This window comes from Pelecanus crispus, chromosome 1 (genome assembly GCF_030463565.1).
Source record: "Pelecanus crispus isolate bPelCri1 chromosome 1, bPelCri1.pri, whole genome shotgun sequence".
NCBI classification, from domain to species: Eukaryota; Metazoa; Chordata; class Aves; order Pelecaniformes; family Pelecanidae; genus Pelecanus; species Pelecanus crispus.
In genome coordinates this window covers 178,098,807-178,125,406 of record NC_134643.1, presented here as the reverse complement: position 1 = coordinate 178,125,406, position 26,600 = coordinate 178,098,807, and the positions used below count along the sequence as shown (strand labels likewise).

Sequence of the window (26,600 nt, the reverse complement as noted above, 5' to 3'; positions counted from 1 at the left end):
CTATGGAAAGGCTTAAGAAATATTTAAGAGTGATTAAGAGAGATTTAAATCCCCTCAGTTTTCAGACAGGCACGGGAGGTTTATTCTGTACTATATCTGTACACACAAAAATATTCTATTACACCTCTTCGTTCAACCTCTCAGTGCAAACAAGAAAGCGTACATAACACTAGCTAGCATCTGAAACTTACTGTTGATAGTGAAACATGATGAAAGATCAGACTGAGTATTTTAGAGACTGGACATGAAATACTGACATTACACATACAGCTTCCAATACGTAACATTAACCTAAGTGAAGCCTTAGTTCTTTGCATCTCTTTTGTATCTTCAATTGTTTGCTTATTTCTCTTCATAAATGTGGGTCACTCAGATACACTATGAAGTAAATATAAGGGATAAACCACCACTACTATGAGGCTAGAAAGCAATTATATCACAGGGACTGCTTTCTGGATGAGAAATACATACAGTTTATGACATCAGATCCAAACTTGAGAAAAGGGATGAAGGTAAAACACTTCCAATCAAATTTCAATGTTTTAAACAATGCATATTAAAAGTCTTACCTGCGAGGAAAACATTAGTTCAAAATCTAAAAGAAGACTAGAACATTTCATTTCTGCTTCTTCAATAACAATTCCATTAAAAACAATGAGATCATGTTTAAGAAATAAGTTAGGAAAATAATGAGAACAGTTTCAGGAAAACAGTTAAAAAAACCCTGGCATTCTCCTTTTAGCAACTGTTTCTTATCATTAAGTCAAAACATACAGCCTTCTCTTTGTTGACTCTTACCTGCAAGTTGACTAAGTTTCCAAATTTACTGAAGTGCTCATTAAGTTTGCTGATATTGTTAAGTTCTGGGGGAACTTTCCTCAATTCAAGTTTTGTATTTTCATTTCCAAACTGCACCTTCTTCTGGAAACCTGGACTGTTTGTTCTATTAAAATTTTGCCTGCAACAAATAAAAATCAAGCCAGAAGTCCATAGCAAGATAGCAAACACAATGTTAAATTGTATATGATTGCATAGGAGTGTGTGTGTATGAGACACACTAAGAAAGATCTGCAGACTTTAAAAAAACCCAAAAATTTACAAAAGCGTAAAAAAGTACAGCACACAGGACCATGTACCTGCATTTTTCCCCACCGATACTCTCAACGTATCCCAGTACGTAAACCTGTGAGATAATTTGCCTGTGTCACTAAATTCTGACTTCCACATTGCTTCTCTCCAAAAACTATTTCTCAGCTATTCCATGAAATACCCCACTAACGTTTCAAATAAGTATTACTTCAAGGCTCTCTTAAAATCCCTTCCAACCTTTTGTCACCCCAGGTATATCTGGACACTAAGCACTGCACCCTATATTTTCTGTCAGTAACATACGTGGCAACTCAATCCAAAATGCCAATGATACAGTTCACATCCCAAAATTAAAATCAGTCATCCTTAACAACCATCACACTGCAGCTTCTCTGTTTCTTAGACCATTCCAGCTTTCAGGGAGTAGATACTGGTATCACCCAAAGCAACTTCAGCTATCTCTATACTGCTTTTGAGAGAAGACAGTCAAATACAGATCACTCTATAGTGTGATTTATTTTAGTACAGCCCGCTTATTCACAGTTTAACTTGCTTGCAATTTATATAGATTTATATATGTTTCAGATTACAGAAAAGAGCTCCACAGAATTCCAACTATTAAGTCAACCTGGTGTTAATGAGCACTCACTTGTCAAACCAAGTCTTCTTTGTAGGAACTCCACCATCCCCTGCACCAATGGTTCTTTTCCTGGATTCAGCATCTACCACTATTCTCATACTACTTTTATTAGGAGGTTTTTCTGTAAACAGATGAAAAGATTTTACAATTTGTTTGTATTTTCCGTTTATTTGATTGTAAAAAGGTATTCTGAATTTCCACCAAAAAGCACAATTGTTTATTTTGAAATTACTATGATCCTTGTTCAAACTGGATCAAATCTTGGTCACAGACTTTTCTTCTTAACTATCAACAGATGCTGTGACAGATCAGAATCACTAATAGCTTTCATTTTGTCACAGTAACATCATACATAAAGAAAACAAAAGAAGTGTGACAGAAGGCATCTGCCTCAAGATGACTGCACTCACTGATGCACAATATCCCATACAATAATCTGAGGCTCACACCATTTCTAACACCTCCATTCTACTATTAGATGGCACACACAAAAATGCTCCTAGCAGGAAGTGAACAGTACTCCAGAGCACTAGCACCTAGGAGCAAGATTTAGGGACAGGGTGGGAGAGGAGTCACTCTTGCTGAAGAAGAGGAATCACATTGGGGAACTCCTCACAGAAAATACACCAACAGAAACATAGTAAGATTTAATACAGATACATGCAAATGTAAACAAACCCACATTAAAAGAATTGGGTTTATCCCTCTTCCCTTCTCATTTTGTATGCTGCTGCTTCTTCCCAGGGCCATAGGAACTATAAGATTAAGATCACTCATGTGTAACTGTCTGCTACCAGATAAAAATGACTCTCTCCTCTCCACAGCAAAAATCATCCCAAGAGTCTGTTATAGAAATAGTAACATTTTTCTGTGTAAAAGATGTACAAGTGACAAGTTATTACAGCCAAGTGTAAACCGTGCAATACTCTAGCAAGAGATTTCATTTTACCTGTAAAAATGCACACACAAAGCAACTATGAGCATAATTCCCTATTCAATTAAACATCTCAATTCAAGGAGATTTTAAAAAAGACAATGTTTTCCAATATTACGTTCTCTGAAAACTGCCTCAGTCTGCATTAAGAAAAAATAAGAAAAACAAAGAAAACTGTAAGAAAACCAGCTAAACCAAATAAGTATAGCTTTGAGAGCATACCTCTGGGTGGTAGATCCATATCACCTGATGTGAGTCCTATCAAATTTGGTCTTTGGGCATGTACTCTGTGTCTATACATAGGTCTTGAAGTATTTGTTATACTTGGAGCTTCTGGATTATAGCCATCTGTGTCGTACGTTTCTGGTAACAAAGAAATTGTCTAATTAAAATAAATTGCAGTTAAAACCCCTAAGGTTTCAAATATAATATTTCATTGAATTACAAGATATAGTTACAACTGAAGAGTTGTGTAACAACTATCCTAAAAAACTACCATGCCAAGTTTTCTGCTTAAACACAGTAAAAATATTATTCCATAGTCAAGATTCACATTTTACATGCAAATTTTACTTCTGTCCTGAACTAAGTTAGAAAAAAAAAGAGTGTTAAGTTACTGTCACAGTCTAAATGATACAAACTTATTCTCCCAAACTATGAAATTATAATCTCTAGAAAGTACAGTATAGTATGAATCAATGTTATTCTATTTAGCAAACCTTGTGGGCAAAGCCTCAGTACTACACCTGCTGTAAAAAGAGAGGGTGGAGCAGGAGGCGGCTGGTGATGAATACCCGTTGTAACAACAGTAGGAACTGAGCTAGTTGCTGAGTTTGGGGGAGCATCCATGCCAGCAGGCTGCAATGGGGGAAGTGGAGGGGGTGGTCCTGTCAAAAACAAAGGAAAACACTGCATTCATTTATTATCCACTAGACCTACATTACACTGGACTCATAAGGAAATTGATCTGAAATGTTTTTAAGGCAATTTAAAAAAAGCAGTGTGAGAGGGCATGTATACAGACACGATGCTGTACCATTCATTCATATGAAACCATCCCCACCAGCAAATGACTCATTACTTAGATTACAGACAAAAGCATTTGAATAGTTTAACAATTCTCTAAACACGTTCTTTCTACAAGCTACATTTAATTGCTAAGCCAGTATTTATCTTCACCACCAGAAGATCTTTACAGTTCTAGAAAACCCCTCAAAGAAACAAATCCTATTTTTTAATAGTGTATAGCAAAAATATTCTATGATGACAGTAACTAACTGGATTGAAATTATTTTTCCGAACACCCAAGAAGATACCTACCACTCTGGCAGAAAATGAGAAGGGATCCTTCTTAAAACTGAGGGGTTTTTTTGGTTGGTTGGTTGGTTGGACTTTTTTTACAACAGGTAACATAACATTTGCAAAGTGGAGCAGTCAAGCCTGACCTTCAATTTAATCATTGGTAAAACCAGGTTTTGGAAAAAGATACAAAGTCACATATTTGGACTTTCCACAGAGATCTGGAAATAGCATGAGGCAGAACTAATCACCCCAGCAATACAGTTACTCTCCGTAGTAACTGAAATAAATAAATGCAGTTCTTACTTAAATAGACTATCAAACAGAAATGAAAACAGTTTCAGAAACTCTCAAGCAATATCAAATATCAATTGCTCTTGAATAATTTTACTAAGTGGGACATCTAAGTTAATAAAAAAAGACAGAAAGGAATAATCACATAAAACTAACGTAACAGTTTTTAAACCACACAAGAGAACTGAATATTAAACTGCTATTTTATAACTGACAGCCAGGCACACAAGTCTTCATGTAATTTTTAGTATTTGAGCCAAAGTACTTTCCAATGAAAGAGTAAACAAGCTGGAGAATTTTCTTTCTTAGTTACTTTTACAAGTTTAGTTTCAAAATTAATTGCAAATGACATACTTTCTGGTGTAAATTTGACGTGTCATGAATTCTCTTTAATTTTAGTATTACAACTGAAGTGCCACATATCTCTCTTTTCCAGGATTTTCCCTTCTCTAACAGTAGTCAGTTTCAGACAACTTCTATAAAACTCAAAGAACTGAGTTTTGCCATGCCATGCTTTTGCTTAAACACAATAAAAATACTATTCCATATTCAAGATTCACATTTAACATGCAAATTTTACAACAATCAGCTATGCAACAATTACTATAAAAACCCCAATCATTCTGGGGTAAGATATGCCATAGTAGAACATAGTACAACTTTCTAAAATACAGTTGGCATTCTTAAAATAGCTTTTTGCACTGCACACAACCCAACTCAGAACATCCAGGCTTTTCTACTAAAAAATGGGTTTTAATCTTTTTTAATTACCTGTTACAGGTGGAAGGCTAGGTGGTAAGGGGCCTGGTGGCGGCACTGGAGGTCTAAGGTTAACAGGAGGAGGACTCAGAATTGGGGGAGGGGGAGGAAGTCCAGGAGGAGGTGGTCCTTCGACAACAGGGGGTTGTGCTGGAAAAGGCAGAATGCCAGGAAGATTCACATCTTCTACCACTACTGGATCGCTTCCATGATCAAAAGGGCACATGTCTCCTCTCATACAGAAACCCTTTTCTGAAACATCAAACCCAAAAAGAATTGTTGTTAATATTCAATAGCTGTAGTTTGATTCAGAGTAGGTATGAGATGTTCTATGTGTAATACAACAGTTTGTAAATTAAAAGCATCACATACCAGCAGAAATTTATATTAGAAAATTAAATTGGCTGTTTAACTTTATTTTAACAGTCAGCACACAGGCAGATTGCAGTGACATTCTAGCAGAATATAGGAGTTAGATTTTTCTTGAGAATTAATTCTGCACTGAATTGCAAAAAACTGTGAAAGTGAAGAATGTAATCTAGGTGTCATCACATTACCAAAACCACTGTTTCAAAGTAAAAAGTGCAGATACTGGGATTGAGAAACCCCTGTTAAAGTTAGAAGTTAATATTATAAAGTTCCAACATGAGAAAATTTGCTCCAATTCTTTTTTCTCTTTTGCAATTACTTCAGGAAGAATTAGAATATTTTGCCACAGTTTAATGTGATTATGTAAGAACAAAAACTTTTATTTACATATGTATGTATTATCTATGTGTATATATACATATGTAAATATGAAATACACACATATAAATAAAAATTAATAGGCATTCATTTATTTTCTTTTACATGCACATAAAACATTGGAGCAGGTCCAGAGGAGGGCCACAAAAATAATCCAAGGGCTGGAGCACCTCTCCTACGAAGAGAGGTTGAGAGAGTTGGGGTCGTTCAGCCTGGAGAAGAGAAGGCTGCGAGGAGACCTTATTGCGGCCTTTCAGTACTTAAAGGGGGCCTACAGGAAGGATGGGGACAATCTTTTTAGCAGGGCCTGCTGTGACAGGACAAGGAGTAATTGTTTTAAACTAAAGAAGAATAGATTTAGACTGGATATAAGGAAGAAATTTTTTACAATGAGGGTGGTGAAGCACTGGAAGAGGTTGCCCAGAGAGGTGGTGGAGGCCCCATCCCTGGCAACATTCAAGGTGAGGTTGGACGGGGCTCTGAGCAACCTGATCTGGTTAAAGCTGTCCCTGCTCACTGCAGGGGGGTTGGGCTAGGTGACCTTTAAAGGCCCCTTCCAAACCAAACCATTCTATGATTATCTGTTTAGCAACAGCCCCCACAAAAAACCCAACACAATACAACGCAGTATGGGTGGAAAGTTCAACTGATAAAACAGGAAGAAAGCTGAGTGTCCACTTCCTCAAAACCTGATGCTGAAAACCAGTCTGTATTACTTCATCTTCAGGAAGAGTTGTAGAACATATAAATTGAAGGAAAAATAGAAGTTCTGCAGAGGGTCAAGTATAAAATGTGAAAGTGCAGATAGAAAAGCAGTATGTTGGAACCAGCTAGCCACTGAAGAGAGAGATGAGCTTATAAATTTAGAAGACACAAACATCCATGAGAAAAGCAGATCGAAGAGACATCTACTGAGAGATTTTAGTAACAGTCAGAAACATAGGGAAAACAAAAAAAACAGTAAAAATTTGCGGACAACTGTATCACGGTTTTCCAACACATTACCATTTGCTTCATACTCAGAAACTGGAAATAATAAGGTGCTGTAGAAGACAGACCGTTGAAGGTACAAAGTCCCAGTGTCATGCCTGGAAACGTTACTTCAAAAGTATACTAGCCCACATGTTTCTAAAACATCTGCAGAGCTGGGAGACCATGACACAACATTGTGCAGCTCAGCTTGCATTAGAAGAAAACTTCAAAACAAAACTACACTTTCACAACTCTGCTTGCTCCACAGTATTGCTGTGACGTATACTGGCAAAGCTAACCCTCACAAGTACAACTCTGCCAACACTTGAGAGCTCAGCCTCCCATTTTCTTTATTTGAAAATAAATTCTATTCTGATCAGAGTTCTGAATGTAAACTGGCCTAGATCTTAAACTCATCATTGTGGCATACAACAACAAGAAAAAAACGCTCAGGAAAAACTTTAGGGGGAAATTTAAACTCTTCTGAGCTAAAAGGTTGACTGGCTGAATTTAGCTGTGTCTGCCAACTGCAGCAGCATCTTGTGTGCATTTTGGCACAAGACATGCAAAATGATAGCTTAAGACACAGAGAAGCACAAAAAGCCACGCAATTTTATTTCTACACAGGAAAAATGGGTTAACGTGAGCCTGGGAAGTTGCAGCTCTAGACCTTTCATGTTAAAATTCTCCCTTAGGTAGGATGGAATAAAAAAGAATGATGAGGTCAGTAAGGTGCTAATCATGGTCAAAACTATCAAATATAGTATTTGGCTCAAACATAAGATAAGATAGAAAACCTGGGGTAAAGCTGGATTTTTTAATAACTTTTTTTTATATAAATATACTATTTTTCATCTATATAATTCTAGTAACTAAAAAAAAATATACAAACACTAATAAAGAAAACTGTCTAAAAGCTAAGTTAATAAAAAGTGGGATAAAATTTGCATTCAAGAATTGCATAATAGAAAAAACACAGTATTAGAAGAGATCAGGAAAAGAAAGGAAATTTACCTCAATCTTTTCAGAAAGGGGCCAATCATAGCTGCAGGAAGCAATTAAAAAAAAATACAGACTTACCATCATAATCTCTACAGCGTTTCTTTGGCAGTGGAGGTCTTCCATAGGAGTTGTGGTCCAGCTGCTCTTCATGGAACTCCGACCAGCTTTCAGTAGTGTTATTTCCATGATGAGCAGGAGCAATAACAGTAATAGTGCTGCTCAGTGTAGGGACAGGGTAGTGGCCAGATGAAATATTTGTCACAGAAGAAACTGGAGTATAATTGTTCTCCAATGGATCTGTTCTATCCATATCATATTTTGGCTTTCCCAAATCCCTTTCTGTATTTAGAAAAAAAAAAAAAAAAAAAAAAGTTATGTTGGGCGATTCTTTCTGCACTTTCACCAGAAGCAGCCACTAACCTGTTTAAGTTTCTTTATTCCACATCAATTCCACTCAAAATATAAAAATGATAGTTGAAATGTTCTACAGGTTGCCTAGAGTGCCTGTAGAGTCTCCACCCTCAGTTATTTATAACCCAACTGGATAGGGTCCTGAGCAACCTGCTCCAGTTTATCTGCTTTGAGAAGGAGCATTGGACTACATGACCTTCAGAGGTCTCTTCCAACCTCAACTATTCCATGATTCTACATTCCAAAGGTTTAATCAGAAAAATAATAATCTTAAAAGTACATAGTCAGCCACTGGGTATTTTAATAACAGCTATACCCACAGTAAAGCACAAAACCTGATTCAACTTCAAGCAGAGTACGTCTTCTGTAGTGATGCATGTATTCTAAGAACTTCAGATGGAAAGTTATTCTGCATAAAGGGAAGCAATGGGCAAGAGAAAGGTAACCGCCATTTCAAAACACTATAAAAGTTCATCTTTAACATTTCAAGGCACTGTTATTGTTGTATCTTCATGTTGTTTATCTTCATTTTATCCACATTCAGATGCATATATTTACGGCATGCAAAGCTTTGTCACAACTGGAGAAATAATAGTGCTTGGCAGGTGTGAAACACTCCTGGACAGATACAGCAGTAACATGACCTTTTATTCTGAATACATACAAACCATTATCTTCATTTTCTACTATTACCATCAAATAAACAGTAACTATCCAGATTAAGACAGAAGAGCTCTGTCATGAGGTAGGTTGGTAGACTCAAATAACCCCACATTCAAGGAACATTAATAAAAATGTCTTAAAGATGGCAGGTAAGTGTGGATAAAACAGGCTTTTCTTAATGTGCTTAGAAAAAGAAACAAAGCATTGTCTTGTCTATAAGATATTGTCTATAAGATATTACCATCGCAGTTAATGTAAAATAATCCTTAGATTAAGATTTAATCACATTGTCATCTTTTAGTTGAACTGCTGCATACTATTTAACTTACTCGCTCGTAAGTTGTATGGAAAACATCCACTCGCATATTTTCAGGAACCCTGCATTCCTACTTTTAGGGCTGAGTTACCAAGGCCCATTTTACAGAAAGAAAAATAATACACAGGAGACTTAAACCAGACCAGTTTTACTTCTACACTGTTTAAGACAAATAAAGATATAAAATGACTCTCAGTGCTCTTTTCCAATTTATCAGTAACAGTACTGGGGGAAAAAGCGTTCTTTTCAGCTGAATAAACAGCTTTGTTTTAAAGAAGTTTAATTAAAAAAAACTACTGTACTGAAGCCTTAAGTCCTACACATATCTGTGCAAATGCACTGTAATTTCAGCCCCACCAAGGAAGGGACAAGACAAAAAGAACAGAGCTGTACTGTTCCACTTGACAAGTAATTTGCTGTCAAACAGGTAATTTCTGCCAGTTCTACCACCATAGATGGGTATTAATTTCTTTATCTTCCCAAACCAGATTGTGAGTTTCCTAAAACTTAATGAAATGCAATTAACTCGGATTTTTCTGTCTCTCTTAAAACATTGCTTAAAAGTGGCCAACACAGTCAAAGGTACTAGAGAAGAATGGAGGGGAAGAGGGGAAAGCAAATACTGAAAACATAATCACATAAGCCTTATTTCCAGAGAAAACGAAGCTAAATTTGAACAAAGAAACAAGAACAATAGAGGAAATTCTGGTACATCTTGAACATAGCGTTTAAGTTTAGTGTCTTAATTTTGTAGGCAACATTCACCGTATTTTAGAGACCAACTGTTGGTACCTCTGCTTCGTGTTCTGCTCCGGCTTCTGCTCCGGTCTCGATCCCGGTCCCGCAATCTCTCTTTGCTCCAACTTCTACTTCGACTCCTGCTGTAGCTCCGACTCCTCCCTCTTCTTCTGTTATATCGATCCCTATAGGAATCTCTTCTGGGAGGATTTCGGTCATAATCTCTCTTCCGAGAACGTTCATCTTTTTTCCTTTCATCACGGCTTCTAAATATGTAATTTTGTAGGTTAATTACAAGAATTATGAAGCCGTAATTTAAAACCTCAACTACCATTAAAAACCTCAAGAAATGTCAATGAAAAATTAGAGAAAAGCTACAAACGGAATCTAACTATGGCCCTTCCTTTCTTATTTAGTTTATGCATTTTACTTTTACCATCCATAAAGATTTTAAAACTTATGTAAAATTCTGTTTCTGCCCAACACTGCACTTTGCCCAAGTTGGAAACACCAAAAGGTAACAATTACTCAAGGGAAGGCTTGTAAAATAAAATTATCACGACTCGATCTCAATACTGAGCAGAGTAAGTGTTGTAATATAAACCACAAATCTAACAAAAATGAATCATAAAACTCAATTATGATAGTTATGCACAACTCAGAGACAGTTTACACTGTCACTTATAAACTCACCATTTATCTACGTATGCATAAAAGTGCTAAAAGTCTTATTTTTAGGCTTACTAGGTGACAATACAGAAAGAAAATATTTAATTTAGTAACACTATAAAAATCCAAATCCATCTGATTACTGATATAAGAGGTTAAGCAAAATTTATTACCTGGTATCTCTATAGCGAGAACTTGACTGAGGAGGGCTGTGATTTAATCTTCTAGAAAACTTTTTCTCTCGCTCTTCCTCTTTAACTATCTGAATTTCAAGTATATACATTAGATCAAAACATGAGTACACTATCATGGAGACTTATGTACAACCAAATAAAAACAAAAAATTCAAAATGCTGAGCAAAGTCAGCAGTAACATTGAACTGAAACAAGATATTTGCATCTAATGCAATTAAAGAATCTTCATAACATATTAGATTTTTATTTCTAGGAATATTCAAAGCACGGGTTGGGAGAAAATAAAGCCGAGTAAGCAATCCTTATTGTACTGCACTGAAAATACATCTGCTTTTGCTACAGGTGGACAAAAATCCATACTAAGGTGCAGTGACAGATCTGGGAAGACATGAATATTCAATGACTGAAACAGTACGGTCTTTTCTTCATCAGCAGGTTAGCTGGTTCAGATCACAGTTAAACACTTTCATGCAGCCAAACCTAGGCTGCTGTTGAAAAGGACAAAGCTACTCTTCTGGCTCAAAGAACAACATAAACACTTGTGTTGGTATAAGGATGTTACCTATACCAAGCAGCTGGAGGAATGAGGACTGCCATTTGGAATGGCAGCCTGGATTTATGCTGAATTAAAGGGCAGCATAACTACAACAGCAATCCTAAGCAAAGAACTAACGTAGGTTGTACCGCAACTCCTACACTACTCAGTAACTTTATTTACATTTGCCTAGTCAGGACTCCTTTGGTTTACCTTTGAAGCACCCACTTAGTTTAGAAAATCGTGCGGCAGTACTCAACATACTAGGCACAAATCTTCCAACATATTTTAATGCTGTAGTGTAAGTTTTGGAACTATTATTAATAAACAGATAAACATGATGAAGTTGAACCACATAAGCAAACCACAGGAATGAAGAAAAAAGATGTAAATTTAGAATAAAATCAATGCCTACCTCTTCTTTTTTTGTCTCTTTTTCTTGGTGCTGGAAAAATTCTACTTTCAGGCTTCCTGACGATGGCTGTTCTGGTGGAGGTAGATAGCTTTTCGTATTCACAGCATCAAACAGTTTTTCCACAAATATCTGAGTTTCTAAAAGTAAATCGTGTACAAATATCCATTATTCAAAACTTCAGTTAACATTTGCTTTAAAAATAAATAAATAAAAAATCAAAATTCACCAAAAAGTTAAAACAATGAAGAGTATTATTTTTAAATACTCTGCTAATTTTATACTTAGAAAGGACATTTACAGAGTCAAGAAACATGTCAGTAATGACAATGTTTCATAGAGGTTTCAATTTCAATTATTTAATGTCTCAATAAAACATCTGGAAGAATATTTCTGGAATATATACAGAGCTCCAATACTTCTAATTCTGGCAATAATTCTTAATATATGTAATTTTCTTCCAGGAATAGCAATAGACAGAAAATGTATACCTAATATATGCATATTGTGCTATACACCTGTTTTTTAAAACAAATTACTTCATGCAAATTGAATTACATACTTCAAAGTAATAAAGCTAATAAAGAGATTAATGCAGATTGTTTGAATGAATTAAACAAGACAGACTTTTCACTCAAGCTTAATTGGTATTACAAAGACTATACCTTTCTGAAGAAATACATCCAGCTGATCAACACACAATGCCTTCAGTTCCTTTTCACTTTTATCCTTCTTTACCAAAGCCAGAACATATTTAGCTAGAGCAGATGGATCTGCATCACATCTGCAAATAGATTAATTGAAAAAAAAAAAAAAAAAAAAGGAAAAGAAAAAAGAAGCCATTAAATTACAGAAGTTAATGTCTGAAACTGGTATGACCAATACATATAGAGGACCAAAACCTTTCCTGCCAAAGTAACTGAAAAACACTCGGGGTATTTTTTTAAGACAGAGTCCAGATATGTAAGATTGTTAAGTATCACTTTCCTTTTCCAGAGAAGGAACTGTCTAGAATATTTCCAAACAATATTCCACGGAGCACCTCATAGCAAACTAGAAAGAACTATTTACAATGAAACAGCTCCAACTGCCTAATAGTCTTGAAAACAATTACAAATACAATGAATACTTCCATAATTTCCCAATGATGAAATCAGTAATTGTGAGTGTAAGACTAAGTGACTGTTAATGGGGAAAAGTCAGTCTACCTAATTACAAATGCATACAGCAGAAGTGATCTATGCTATAAAAAAATTCAGACTCTCAGAGAGACTCTTTCTCTTAAGTATGTTTTTAAAGAATCTAATTACTACCTACATATGAACACCTTAAAAAGCAGATTAAGGAAAAAGCATTCATACAATATTATCACAGAAATCTCCGTAAGAGGTACACAGACAATGAAGTGAAATTTAGGGGATCACTATCCGTTGAAGACATCTAAATTCAATCTGAAATTAAGTATGGAGCACTTCAGTGTAGAAGCTGATGGTCTCGTGCACATCAAACAAAGAACTTAGAATAGAGTAAGCTGTATACCCACGTTAAGTAGAACATTATTTAATATAACTGATATAATTTTATTATAATGTTTCATGAATAGTAATCTACAATGAACTTTGTAGTGGTGCTATAGAGTAAAGCCTGCCAAAACAAGCAAGCATACTGCAAAAAACCATTTCATGCTTCGTAATTCAAAACTAGTAACTAATGAAATAGACACTGGTTTATCAGGTGGAACAGCAGCGTTTTCTTAAACCATTTAATCCCATTACTTAGCACAAAAGCAAAGGAAGACCTCAGATCCCACAAAACCAGGCAGGATTTAACACATGCACACTGGTCATGCAGTACCGATAGCTAGCTTGTCTGGGTGGAATCAAAGTTAATACTAGTGTTTTAAAGAACGACAAGAGGAAAAAAATTGCACTGATGCATCCTAACTGTACATTCTGTCAAAATAACCAAGAAGTAAAATTCAACTGCAGTCAGGGAGTTGCACTGAATATGAATATCACACAAATACCATTCCAGCACGTAAGTCCACCAGTCACATTGATGGAATAAAACTGCCATTCCCAATCTCTTCCACATTAAAACAAGTGACATTTCAATGCTAAAGTTTAATTATAAATCTGAATGTTGATCATTTAAATGACATGCATTTTAGACAATGGGCAGAAGAAACCAAATCCTTCACCATATCACGCTACCTAATTCCTCTCTCCAAAGAAGCTATCTCCTGCACAGCAAGCAATATCCTCTGTGCAAACACATCCACTAAGCAGAGGAAGCAGATCTGTCAGCATCCATCCTCAGGAGATCCTCTGGATAGCCTGGGCCCAGCACAGAGTGCTCTGAAGTTAAAGGTCAAAGCTTCAAACATAACTCAGCATCCTCTAGAAAGCAGGCAATAGCAGAATTTCATGCTGTAAAAGCAACTTGAGCTGCCAGGGGACACATCACAGTATTCTGTATTAGTCTGCATTAGTCACAGATACAGGAGATGGGAGTTCACAGTCTACGTTCCAGAAGAACCCGCATACACTAAACTGACAAAATGCAAATATATACTGTTAATCAAAAAACAGACTGCACACTGATTGAAAATTCTTCAGAGATGTCTTCCTTCAAGTATCGCATCTGGTTTGCCCCCATGCACAGTTAAAAATTCTTTATCCAGAAGAAAATGCTGTCCAAGCACCAAGTCATCTTGGAAGCAGGCACATAAATAACCTCCTACAGCAAGAGCAGTAGGGCTGCGTGGTCTCTTCTACGCTGCTAGCACCTGAGCACATCATCCAAGCAGATTATCTGAAAGCCCGATGTTGAACAGAATGTTCCTCATAGGCTGCAGTGATGGTTCTCAACCAGTATAGGCCCCAGGAGGCCCTAACACCAGCATTTCATAACTTCTCATTGCTTGAATTTGCAAGTTTTTTTTTTTTTTTTTACTGTTCCTTCATGCAACTTTGATGTCACTACAGAAGATTTTCAGTCCTCACCCAGTTTCAAGCTGAATCATGCCTCAGAAAATTAGTGTGCTATTTTCAGATTATCTATCTATAGTCATAACAGCAAAACAATTTTGTGGGGAGGGGACACTTTTCACTCGATAATCCTCAATTCTTTTCTTCTCCTTTCTAGTCTCCACAAAAATCAGATAAAACATTACAAGCTGAATAGTTTTACTTCAATTTCCACAAATTTGGTTCTCATCTGACAAGACAAACAGTCAGCTGCCACTGTTCAAAATCTGCTACAACTGATTTAAATGATGACACATGCACTCAAAATTGTTTTGTGAAAAAAGAAAAGAGAAAGCCAGTCTATAAGATAAAAACCCACTGCTGTTAGCTACTGCAATGTACTTTAATTCTCCAGCTCCTACAGTAGTGACTATACAACCACCTCATATTCAGTTTCAAGTAATTCCTCTCTCATTAGCAGGGTAGAAAATGGAAAATCTTGTCTGGAAATCCACCTAGACTCCAAAAGGTGTAACAAAAAAATAAACCAAACAGAAAACCCCAAAACCTAAACAAACAACAAAACTTATTTAAAAATAACAATTAGTGCTTTCCTCCTTCCCGCCCAATGATGATTTTGGAAATCTTAGCAATATTGTCCGCCCCAGAACCACCTCAGAATTCCAATCCATCCACCCAACTCAAGATACTCTCAAGAAAATATCCTCAATAAAAACATACATAAATGTACTTTTAATTTCCAAAACACAGAATCACTTCCTCCTGTGGCACTGTCTTAGCATTTATCACTCCGTATGCGATACAACCACATATGAACAATGCAAAACAATCGTACTGAATTCTATTATTATTATTATTCAGTATGTCAGTGTAGAAATTCCCCTGCACGCAACAGGAAGAACTTACATGCTTTCAGGTTAAAATTCTGTATTTGTTTTGGCTATTCAACAAATACTATTTTTTAAGAAATACTAACAAAGTACTTCAAATTGATGCTAATTAAGCAGTAATTTTGTGGTAGAAAATGTTTTTGTAAATCAACAGTATGGTTTTATGTGATTTCTTTTCACTTTTTAAAATTAAACTGCTAATGATCTTTACACAGCCAAAGGCTGACTTCCTTTTTTATGTGCTAACTTGAAACAGAAGTCTCCTCTTCTATATCTGTTATTCAAAGCTTGAAAAAAACCCACAAACTGATCTGTTTTCTCCACACTATTGTGAAGACGATGCTTGTTTCTATAGCTAGTATAGATAGATTTAACAAGGTTATAGTCTGATCTTTTACTACTTTTCAGACTCTTATAAAATGCTTTGGCTTTTTTTTTTTTTTTTTTGGTAAGATGACGCTAAAATTAAATTGCTAGCAACCCGAAGTGGTGGAAGAGAGGAGTAACTGGTCTCATGAAGTAAAAAAGAAATTTAAGCTTTGCACAACTGTGAATACAGGAGGTCTGCCTGAATATTTCTGTTCATTATAGCTATTAAAGATCTGGATATTACCATTAATGGTTTTGTTTGGGGGGAGAGCTGCTTTTTTTTAAAAGTTTTTTCATTCAAACTGAATTCTGAAATGTTGTCTATAAATTCTCCATCCTTTGGTTTAGTCAAAATCTGCAGGTTTGGATTATAGAGGCCTCGAGTTTTTCCGATAAATAAATTCTTATGTTCTCTAGTTTAACAGTATTTTCTTACAGAACAGTAGACTTTGTGTGTGAATAATATGCAATATGCTTGCTGTATCTTTGTTGTGCATTCATGGATTCTTCACTCATTTTGAGCTAGCTTTATCAGTTTTTCTAAACCTGTCTTGTATTTTATGCTCTTATAGTCAACATTGTTTTATTAAGTGATGTCACTTTAAAGAAAACAGGAAAGGCACCAATGCTGATGGCAGCAAAATATACTGTGTGGCACAAGGACTTACCATACAGTAGATCTCATGCTATATTCTTGCAGATTGTAAGATTAATAGAGAAATGTCCTTAACTGACAATTCAGAAAAATGAGAAAAATCGTATCACCCACACATTTCAAATAGTCTAAGTCGCATTCAAAACTAAAAATAAATTTATATTTAACTTCTAGTGTTGACAGAATGATACACATTTTTAGTTCTTAAATAGAGGTTTGAATCCTTAGCTTAACTTGAATATGGTGCAGTACGTCACAGACCTGAACATAAATGGAATCTGTGCATTAAAAGCGTAACAGAAATTTAGATGTAACTTCACTCTTCTGCTACAATTTGGCTACTAGAAAAACGTTCACATGCATTTAAACATGTAAAACATTTCTCAACTTTGAATCCTGTACCTACCTCCCCTCAACTTTTTGTAGGCATGTGCTACAAGCAGTAATAAGCATCAATAATCACATAAATTTCTCCTCCTGTTTTCTCTTTCGTGTTTTCTTTAACAAACAAAAACCAGTTGGTGCAAGTAATACGAACTCGTTTTCACTGCAGCAAGTACATCCCAATGCCTGCTACAATTAAACACCACAGCATGTTTTCTTACACCCACTTACTGAATATATGATCCTAACTAGTAATGCTAAATGTTTTTACCTCTAGTAATGCTTTTCTGCAGAGTCTGTACTCTATCAGTCAGAGAATATGCAGTGTCTACTGCTCTATATTAAGCAAGGAAGATTGCTCTGGTACTCCTGCTTTGATAAACAGTATTTAATATACAGGCATAGATGGAAGAATTCTCTTGCTAGAGCTCTACATGTTCTTCAGAGAACGATCTGGATACCTCCAACTGCTAACCACCAGAGAAAAGCTTCAAAAAGGAAAGTAACACCCAATCAAATATTTTGTTCGATTGTAGGAGCAGGAGTTCACAACTGCAACAAACCTCACAGAAAAGTTCAAAATCCCTCTTTCAAAATCCTTTGTTTCTGATCTCATCTGGTTTTGCAGTCATTATTTGAAATTACCATTTCAAATAAAGAAAATAAAGCAGAAGAGGAAAGCTGAAGTTGTTACGAGTAAATTTAAGCCTTAAAAACATATATACATATATAATTTTTAAATAATGTTTGAGAAGGGGAAAGTAATTTAGCTGAAGAGGACTCACTTCTCTGTATGGTCTTTTTTTTTTTTTAATTGAATACTTTGCAATTCATTTAACACCACTCAATCTACCCATTTCCAATACTCAGATTTACATATTTTAAAATATAAAATACTAGACATGTTCTGAGAACTCACTTTGATTTTTATCATCACCATGCAATTACAGGCATCAGCCTTAGCTTACAAATTCAGTGGATGTGGAATACATAATAAAGTTGTTTGCAAAAAATGTTACTGGTGTTAGCTGTACATACAAAATGCCTTATTAACAACAGAGCTTACATTGACTTAGAAAGACCTTGCCAAAATAGCTAAAAGTAATTCAACAAGGCAGATAAGCCAAACCAGCAAAATACCTTTGTACATAAATATTACATAAGAACCATTTTAAAAGATATTGAATAGAAGCATACAGTAAACATCTCTCAAGCCTTAAGAAAGAATAAATACAAGCTTTGAATACAGTATGCCGAGGACATATTTTGCCGGGTTAGTGCCTATGAATGTGTTTAAGCATCAGTACAAAAATAAATATCAAAATGAGAGACAAAACATGCTTTTTATCTGAGTATTTTTAATGTAAAAGGTATCAAAAGGGAAGGCAGATTTGAAAGCCTCTGCTGGACTTAAAAATTCCACTACCAACTGAGAACTTTGGGCATGTCTCCCCAACAGGGCCCTGAACTCTGTGCCAAGTAAATACTGAATATAAGGCCACTAGGACTCCTGTTATAATACTCACGCTGACAGAAAGAAAAAAAAAAAAAGAAGTACCTGATGAATTCTTAAACCAAGGAAGAAGAAATGCAAGGAATGAAAAAATGACAAGCAGACTCAAGAATGACGGTCATGAAGTTGGTAAGAATATACCTTAAAAGTTCACATATTTAAACATCTTATTAACTTTGCCTATCCTACTCCAGTCTGACTTCCTCGAGTAACATTTTCCAATGTGACAAAGCACAGAATGAGTAAAGATGCATATTCTAGGTATACTACACACATACGAAGCTGAAGTCTTTTAAAGTATTAACTAACTAGCTTGAGGAAAGGTCTGAAATATCTAAACCCAGGTATTATCCTCTCAGAAAAAAACCACATCTCTAGTGCTATGAAGTTCCTCATGCTGCAATTCATCATTTGTCAGTTCTTAAGTAGCCACTTTGAACTGGAGGCTTAAAAAAAGTAATTATTTCTGGTCTTTTTTTTTTTTAAAAGTAGTATCTACAGTATTTGGTGCAGACGTGGTACTATGGTGCTGTAGTAAACACTACAGAAATCAATTTAACAAGAGGATAATCCTTTATTTTGCTAAAAATCTCACTGGCATGGCAAAACAAACTGCTGCTTAAATTTTACAGTTATTAGACAACAATTCAACCATTACACAGAAAATTAATTTTATTTTTTTAAGCTTTTTGGCAATATAACTTAACTCACGCATTTCTACGGGGGGGGGGAAGGTCTAGTGTTCCAAAGTCTGCCCTCTGGTTAAAATGTTTGGCAAATGTATGCAAATTCCCAAAGGGAGATATACATAAGTAGTGTTTAACTATAGGGTACATAACTTTTTTACTGGGGGGGGGGAGCAAGGGAAAAAAAAAATCTCATGCTGAAGCTGTCCAACTGTAATCTGACAGTTTTCACAAAATGAACACAGTTACTCACTTACGGGAAAAAATGTGCTTGGGGGAGGGAGAGGAGTGAGGACAGAAAAGAAACTTCAATAAATTTCCCTTGTAACGAAAACACTACTTGTTCATTTCAGATACATTTCATTGTCTTTATTTCAAGCTAATGCCAAGACCCTCAATCTAGACTTCATTTTGGACACAGCTAGTACACACACACACTACTTTTTTAAAATGATAAAAGGAACTACGAGGGTTTTTTTTTTTCCCTTTATTTTTTAAAATGAATGTACAGACCAAAAAGGTGCTGCAAGTCCTGAAACTAGTTCCTTGACAAATTTAAACTACTGCAATACACTGAAACCAGAAAAGCATGTCTGAAGTCCTCCAGGCAATTGGTCTTTCTGTAAAGGAAATAACATGTGGGTGCATGTTATTTGCTGTACTCTGATCCTGAGAATTTACAAACTAAATTGCAGAGTCTAGTTTTGTTGCCTAAAGATTAATATTTATACTTCTCTAGAATACTGCTCAGTTCTTGACATTAACCAGGGTGGACATGGTTATGTTTAAAGGCCGAGAGACATGCTTCATATTTGCAAGGCTGAGTGGGTTCAGAACAATGTACACTGCATATTGAGCAGAGCAGCTGGTATAATTTAGGCATAAAAGTATAATGTACCATTCTGTTGTGTTGCTACTAAAAAAGATCTATAAAAAGCCACAGCGTTCAATAAGTAAAACGAATGACAGACTCATTCAGCAAGATCTGACTTTTATCTTGAGACACTACTGTAGATGAGAAGGATCACTCCTGTAACCCTCGCTTTCATTAACTCTTTAACAGTACTTAAAGTAATAGAAATACATGGAGGAATGCAACAGCCTCCAACGCTGTTACATAAGTTACTGATGTCATTACAGTCGTTCTAAATTATCATGATATCCAGGTCTGACATGTTCATACAGCTGCCACCAGCAACGGGCAGCTTCAAATGCCACCTCTAGATTCAAGACAGCTCTCATGAGGCAGAACAGCTGTCAGCTTGCTAGTTGTCCAACACATTCAATGCAGAAAGCAAAAATCATCATAGTGTCTCTATGACTTGCGATGCAGCCAAGGGGTTCCATTTCACTGCTGATGTTCAGCGTAAGAACAAGAAAAGTTTCCTGTAACAGGAATAATTTTCTCTGTATTTTCTGCTTTCGACTACGCCTTATAATATCACTATTTTAATTCTACCATAGTATTTTTACACAGAAGCTTAGCAGTATCAGCACTCTAACTTAGGAACCTCCACTTCTCAAATACAGCAGCTCTCCATGAGTCAGGTGAACAAACTACCAAGTTTCATAACAGATGTAGAAGACTAACTTCACTAGTGTTAAGGGAGGGACATACCAGTGACATGTATTTGTGCTTTATTTATCTTAGTTATAAATAGCTTAATGTAGTGTTAACAGAGTAAGTGGAAAAAAGAGAAACATCTATTGCTTTTGAACTTCTTAGGAAGTTTCATGGGAAACGAGAGTGAGACCTCCCTGGTGGGCCGCTGAGTGTTATTGGTAGGATGGTGTGCCACATATATGTGGAAAGGAACATCGAAGTTTTTCATTTTAACTTATTTCTATTCTTGCAGTATCTTGGCTTATTAGCACATTCCTTAACACCACTGTTAAACCTTTTTTATTCACTACTTTTCTTAAGTAAATGGGTGAAAATAACTAACCAGTAACCTATTAACAATTAAGCAAAGATCCAAACAGACCCAAAATATGAGATTTAACAAGGAAAGGTTAAAAAACATGACAAACAAAAAATAGAACAGTGAAGGCATAACTGTACACCAGAGCATACTGTTTGCCATAAAATATTCCAATGATAAATATATTAAAAATATTCTTTAAACAATTTGGATTTTATTCTGTCTCACATAAGTAGTTACAACACCATAACCACCTACATAATTAACCAACGCAAAAAAACCTTTCCATTTTAATGAGGTATGCCTAAATAGTGCATAAACATCATTTCAGGTATTTTTTCACCTTCCTTGCAAGTCTGATTTAGTACATGAGCAACCCTTCATAAAAACGTAAATACAGCAAAATGGAAAAAAATTAGATATGGGAGCCTTAATCAACTGGTAAGTAAAATCCAGTGGGCCAGCAGAAGATTTTAATTAAATTTATTTTACACAAAGTAATTAAAAACAAGAAAAATTTCCACTGTAAAGAATTAGGACAAGGGGGAGAACATTACAATGTCTTACAAGACAAAATGGTGAGTGCAGCATTAGTATAAAAGAGCTAATTTTTTCACAGGTAGAGAGTCAAACAAATTCAAGGAAAAAAAAAAGAGAAAAAATCTTGGAACTTTGCCAATCCAGATCCTGATATTCCAGCAAGGATTATATACATAGTTTATACAGCATCTGGAATGGACTTGCAGAAAAGAAAACCATCAGAATAGATACAGCTCAGTGAGGACCTTCTTAGTACAGAAATTAGAAGCAACAGACATAAAGTTATAGTCCAAGTTTAATATTATTTTCAAATACTTTACAGAAGCCATGCCATGGACAAGAAAAAGTGTGTAACAGTAGAAACTAAGCATACTACTGTCTGCAAGCAACAAAGACGACTGTTGACAAACGCCTTCTTTACAGAGCTGACTGGAGTTGAACATACAACATAGTTCTAGTCAAATACGGAGCAGCCACGCACAAAAAAATACTCTTGCCGCTTTGTTTACACTGGTACTACATTCACATAGATGGATCTGTAACAGTTCTGTGTGCACATTTAGTAATTCTCTGTACACCAAACTGAGCTGCTCGAAGAGTTACTTCCAAAACCACAAAAGCAGCCTCTCTTTGGAGAACTGCAGAAAGTTACTGGAGTTCTACCAGCCTCAAGCAGAGCTGGACCGTGTAAATGCTCCAGCATGGTAGCTTTTGCAGTTGCTGCCTCACTGCAACACAACCAAACTCAGATAAAGAGTGTTTGCATGGAGGATCACCAAGGCTTTGCCGAAGGCGTTAGAGCAGTCCAAACCAAACCAACCAACCCAACAACCCCCCACAAACAAACAAAAAATTCCAAAACATAAATCCTCCATCATCCCTCTCCTCCAAACATTGTCTATGAACAGTGTTTCCCAGAGTCACCACGTAAAAGCAATCCAACAACCAAATTATGTCCAGTCCATACAATTATATAGCACACTTGTTTCATTAGACTAAAAGTTAGCATTCTCGCTAATACTATAAAGATAAAACTCCATGATGAAATGGAACAATCTTGATGGACATTGCTATCTTCTAGCTCTGAAACATGTTTCAGAAGCACACATTATGGTCTTTGGAACAAGCTATATACATCCTGATTAAAAACTGCTAGCTACTTGGAAATGGGCAACTTGGAACAGAAAGCATGTTCTAACTACTCAGCTCTAGATAACTAGCACATAAATATAGACCTATATACGTTTGTGTGACATTTATTTAGGTGTCTTCTTAAATGCACTTCTCCCCTTAAAACTACCAAGACAACACCTCCATAATGATCTAATACAGTGGTGTCTTCTTTAGTCTACTTAGGAAATTCAGCTGCCTATCTTGCAGCTAAAGGTTTCTGAAAGACCCAGGAGATAAAAAAGTTGGCACATTTTTTTGTTTCATTGAAAGGAAAAGACAAGTCAAAAACTATTTTCAGACTATGGTAACACCTCCAGACAACCAGCACTTAGGGCCTCATTGTACTAGTACTGCACCAACAGCAGTTACTTCTTTAGAAGTAACTTCTTTAGAAGTAACTGCACAGTAAAATTTTCACACAGCCAGAAGCTATGGCTGTAGGCACACATTTCAGATAGCTGAGATCAGAAGCAGCTCCAAGAGTATTTGACTGCTAGGAAATGACAATACTTCTCCACTAATTCCAATAATTATTAGACTAATGCAGTTACATAGGACATTGCACAAAACTGAATGACAGCTGAATTTAACAGGCCCTGCTGGTTTGTTTCCTCCCAAGGCTAAAAATTCAGAGAACTCAACGTCCTCCAGGTCAGCAATTCCCTACCCCACGACATACATCTTCCAGCACGAGAACCACATTTGAACTGCTCACACACTGCATTTAACTAACAGAAACACGCTGGTCCTTTTAGTGCTAAAAAGCAGAAAACTGCACTGAGCACAAAAGCTAAAAATCCCAATTTCATCCTTTAACTGCTGACTATCACTAGCAGATTATCACAGACTATCTATCAAACAAACAGAGAAACATGGAACAACCTGAGTTTGTTACCTGGATAAGAAGTTACTACTACACATCACTAATGAATGGAGCTTGAGGGGAAAGACTGAGGAACCATACTGACCTCCAGCTAAATAGTATCTGGCAAACTTTTGATACTTTTTATATTGTGAATAGGAAACTTTCATTATTCACTGGTGAAAGTCAAACTTCAGCTCCTGATGCATAATACTCAAGAAAGAGCAGAGGGACAGTATAAATGAATTTTGGATACCGTTCTGCAAAATCAAAGCAACCTAATGTATTTACTCAATAAAGGGATTTTGAAGTCAACTGAAGCATTCCTGTGAACGCCACTAGTGGCCTTCCAGTTTCAGATTTCACAGAATTTAAAAATGATCCTTACAAACTCTTTGAAGCTAACATATCTATCTCCAGCTGCTGACCAACTGAGAGATAAGTGTGTATGATTTATCATTTCAAATTACCGACATGTATTTTGGAAATGACAAGATTTTTCCAAAGTTAAGTATCGCCTGTTCCAAGCCTCTTGACCAGCACACTCTAAGTACTGATATCGAACTGCTGATTGCCATTAACAGAATCAGTGCAAAAAAGTATCCAGAGACCAACGGGGAGCATTCTACATCAGAGGACTAGCTGGATCTATTACCAGAGAACACAACATGCTCTGTTATTCTAATATTCCCTTACATTGACCCAAGACAAAGACTAATTTGCCTTCCCAGAACTACACCTTTATGAGATAATGCATTTTTTTTGCAAATTAAAAAAAATAATCTCTACTACAGTCTTAAGGGTCGAACCTTCTATATAAAAGCACTCAGCGTAATTTGCTGCAGGCCTAATTCAAAGTCCACTGAAATGAAGTTCAAGACTCGTCTATTTCAGTGTGGTTCAGATTAGGTCCCATTGAAAAAAAAGAACACCACCACCCCCTCCTCAAACCACAAGTGAAGCTCTCCTAAAAATGTCCAAGCATTTTGTAAGTTATTCAAGTTATTTCAGCATAAGCCATACAAACTGTGCATGTACATACATATACTTAAGTAATGGCTATGAAAGCCATAAAGCAGACTTCTTTTTTTTTTTTTCCCTATTTGACAGCATCAGAGTAAAATCAACAGTGGCCAAACATCTCAGAAGAAAAGTTAATACCACAATTAATTTATAAGTTCTAGTTCTATTGACTCAAATCAAGCTCCAGCAATTTAATTCAGACATGTTAAAACAGTGTTTCAGTATGACAATTCCAGTGCATGCCTTGATCTAAAATGTCTGTAGACACCATACTTCCAGAAGGTGAAACCTTTAAAACCAAGTTCACATCGCAGTTCTACTAAAATATCATTCAGAGAAGGAAGACACGGACTGTTTGCAGAAGAGTTCCAATTACTCACATGAATGTTATGCTTACAGGCCAAGCGGGTATTCACAAATAGGCAAATTATTCTCTGGGGCTCCTATTCCCAAGTGCTCTACTGATGCAATTTTTATTTGGGGGGGGGGGGGAGGGAGGGAAACAAGAGAGCGTCAGATATTCAAAACGACCGAGAACGACGTGCGGCAAGTCTATAGAAAATGCTACTGGGAAATGCCCACTATCCTGGAAAACGCCCCAATGGCACCTGAGCTCTCTCAGAGAAGGTCAGCGGACAGGGCAGGCCGTGGTTATTAACCTGGCTTCCACGGGGACCGAGAGCAGGAGCAGCGAGCTGCAGAGGCAGACACATCACCTCCCGCTTACCCTGGGCTACAAAGGGAAAGGCGAATACGGTCGCTAGGGGGGGAAGCGGCATCCTCCGGAGAAAGCCGGTCCTACCTCCCGGCCGAGGACGGAGCCGGGAGCGCGGGGGAACGGCGCGGCCCCGTGCAGGGCCCCCACGGAAGGGGGCCGGGGGAAGGGCGCTGGGAGGGCATCTCCCGGGATGCCCTCCCGGGCCTCTCCGGCACAGCGCTTCCCTCCCCTGAGGATGCCCGTCTTTTCCAAGAGGTGTTTTATTTTGGAGGGGGCGGAGGAGAGAGGAAGGGTCGCGACTACTCACATGGGCTCCAAGGTTTTGCTGAGCCAGGATTTCAGCGCCTCGAAGTTTTCTATGATCATTTTAACCACCATCCAGAGCGGCCCGGGCCCCCCGCCTCCCCGGCAGCAGCAGCAACGGCGGCGGGGTCCGCGCCGCCCCCGCCGGCCGGGACCCCGGCTCCCGCCGCGCCTCCCCCCACCCGCCGAGGCCGCGGCCGCCTCCCGGTTCGGCAGAGGCCGCCTGGCAGGGGCCGGAGGCCCAGCGCCACGAAGGGGGCGGAACCAGCCGAGCGGCGGCTGCTCCCTGCGGGCCCCGCTCTCGCCGCTCCTTGCCCGGGGAGCGCGGTCCGGCCGCTCCGCGGTTCTCCCCCCCGCCTACAGCGGCTGGCGGAGGGCAGGGCGGCCGGCGGGCCCGACGAACGAAGGGGCTCCGAGCGCTGCTCCGAAACGCGCCGCCGCCGCGCCCCCCCCACCCCGCTCTCCCCTCCGCCGCAGCGCCAGACAGAGCGGGCGAGCGAGCAGGTAAGATGGCGGCGCCCCGCTGTCGCGAGAATATGGAGTCTCGCGAGGACGGGCGGCGCGCGGGGGCTGCCGGGAGGCGGGGCCGGGCCGGGCGGGAAGGAGAAGGGGAAGGGGAAGGGGAAGGGGAAGGGGAAGGGGGGGGCGGGGCGGGGCGGGGCGGGGCGGGGCTGTGGGCTTGGGGTGCGGGGCTGCGGGGCTGCGGCGGCTGCCGGTGCGGGCCGGGTGGCAGCAGCCGGCAGCGGCCCGATCGCCGCCCTCCCGTAGAGGGGAGCGCGGTGCCCCGGCCTCCCGGGTAGTGCGGGGAGCGCTGCGATGAGGAAACGCGCCCTGCAGGAGCAGGGAGTCGCAGCGAGCGCTCCTGCCCCTGTGGGGCGAACTGATGTCAATGTTTGC

General features: G+C 38.0%; 1 protein-coding gene across 4 annotated transcripts in view; it reads right to left on the bottom strand.

Moving 5' to 3' along the window:
* RBM26 (RNA binding motif protein 26) overlaps positions 1 to 25,778 on the bottom strand; it is a 56,744-nt gene extending 30,966 nt beyond the window's left edge. For 2 of the 4 annotated variants that reach the window (XM_075712490.1, XM_075712505.1), the window contains exons 1-11: positions 25,708 to 25,778; positions 12,341 to 12,459; positions 11,679 to 11,815; positions 10,707 to 10,795; positions 9,919 to 10,130; positions 7,815 to 8,075; positions 5,028 to 5,267; positions 3,410 to 3,550; positions 2,886 to 3,026; positions 1,739 to 1,850; positions 799 to 958 (exon numbers count right to left, since the gene is read on the bottom strand). In XM_075712490.1, coding sequence (XP_075568605.1) covers positions 799 to 958; positions 1,739 to 1,850; positions 2,886 to 3,026; positions 3,410 to 3,550; positions 5,028 to 5,267; positions 7,815 to 8,075; positions 9,919 to 10,130; positions 10,707 to 10,795; positions 11,679 to 11,815; positions 12,341 to 12,459; positions 25,708 to 25,778 — 1,683 coding nt within the window. Of the gene's footprint in view, positions 1 to 798; positions 959 to 1,738; positions 1,851 to 2,885; positions 3,046 to 3,382; positions 3,551 to 5,027; positions 5,268 to 7,814; positions 8,076 to 9,918; positions 10,131 to 10,706; positions 10,796 to 11,678; positions 11,816 to 12,340; positions 12,460 to 25,707 lie in introns of all 4 variants that reach the window. The other 2 variants (XM_075712480.1, XM_075712497.1) reach the window with 2 other exon arrangements.
* Positions 25,779 to 26,600: the final 822 nt, after the last annotated feature.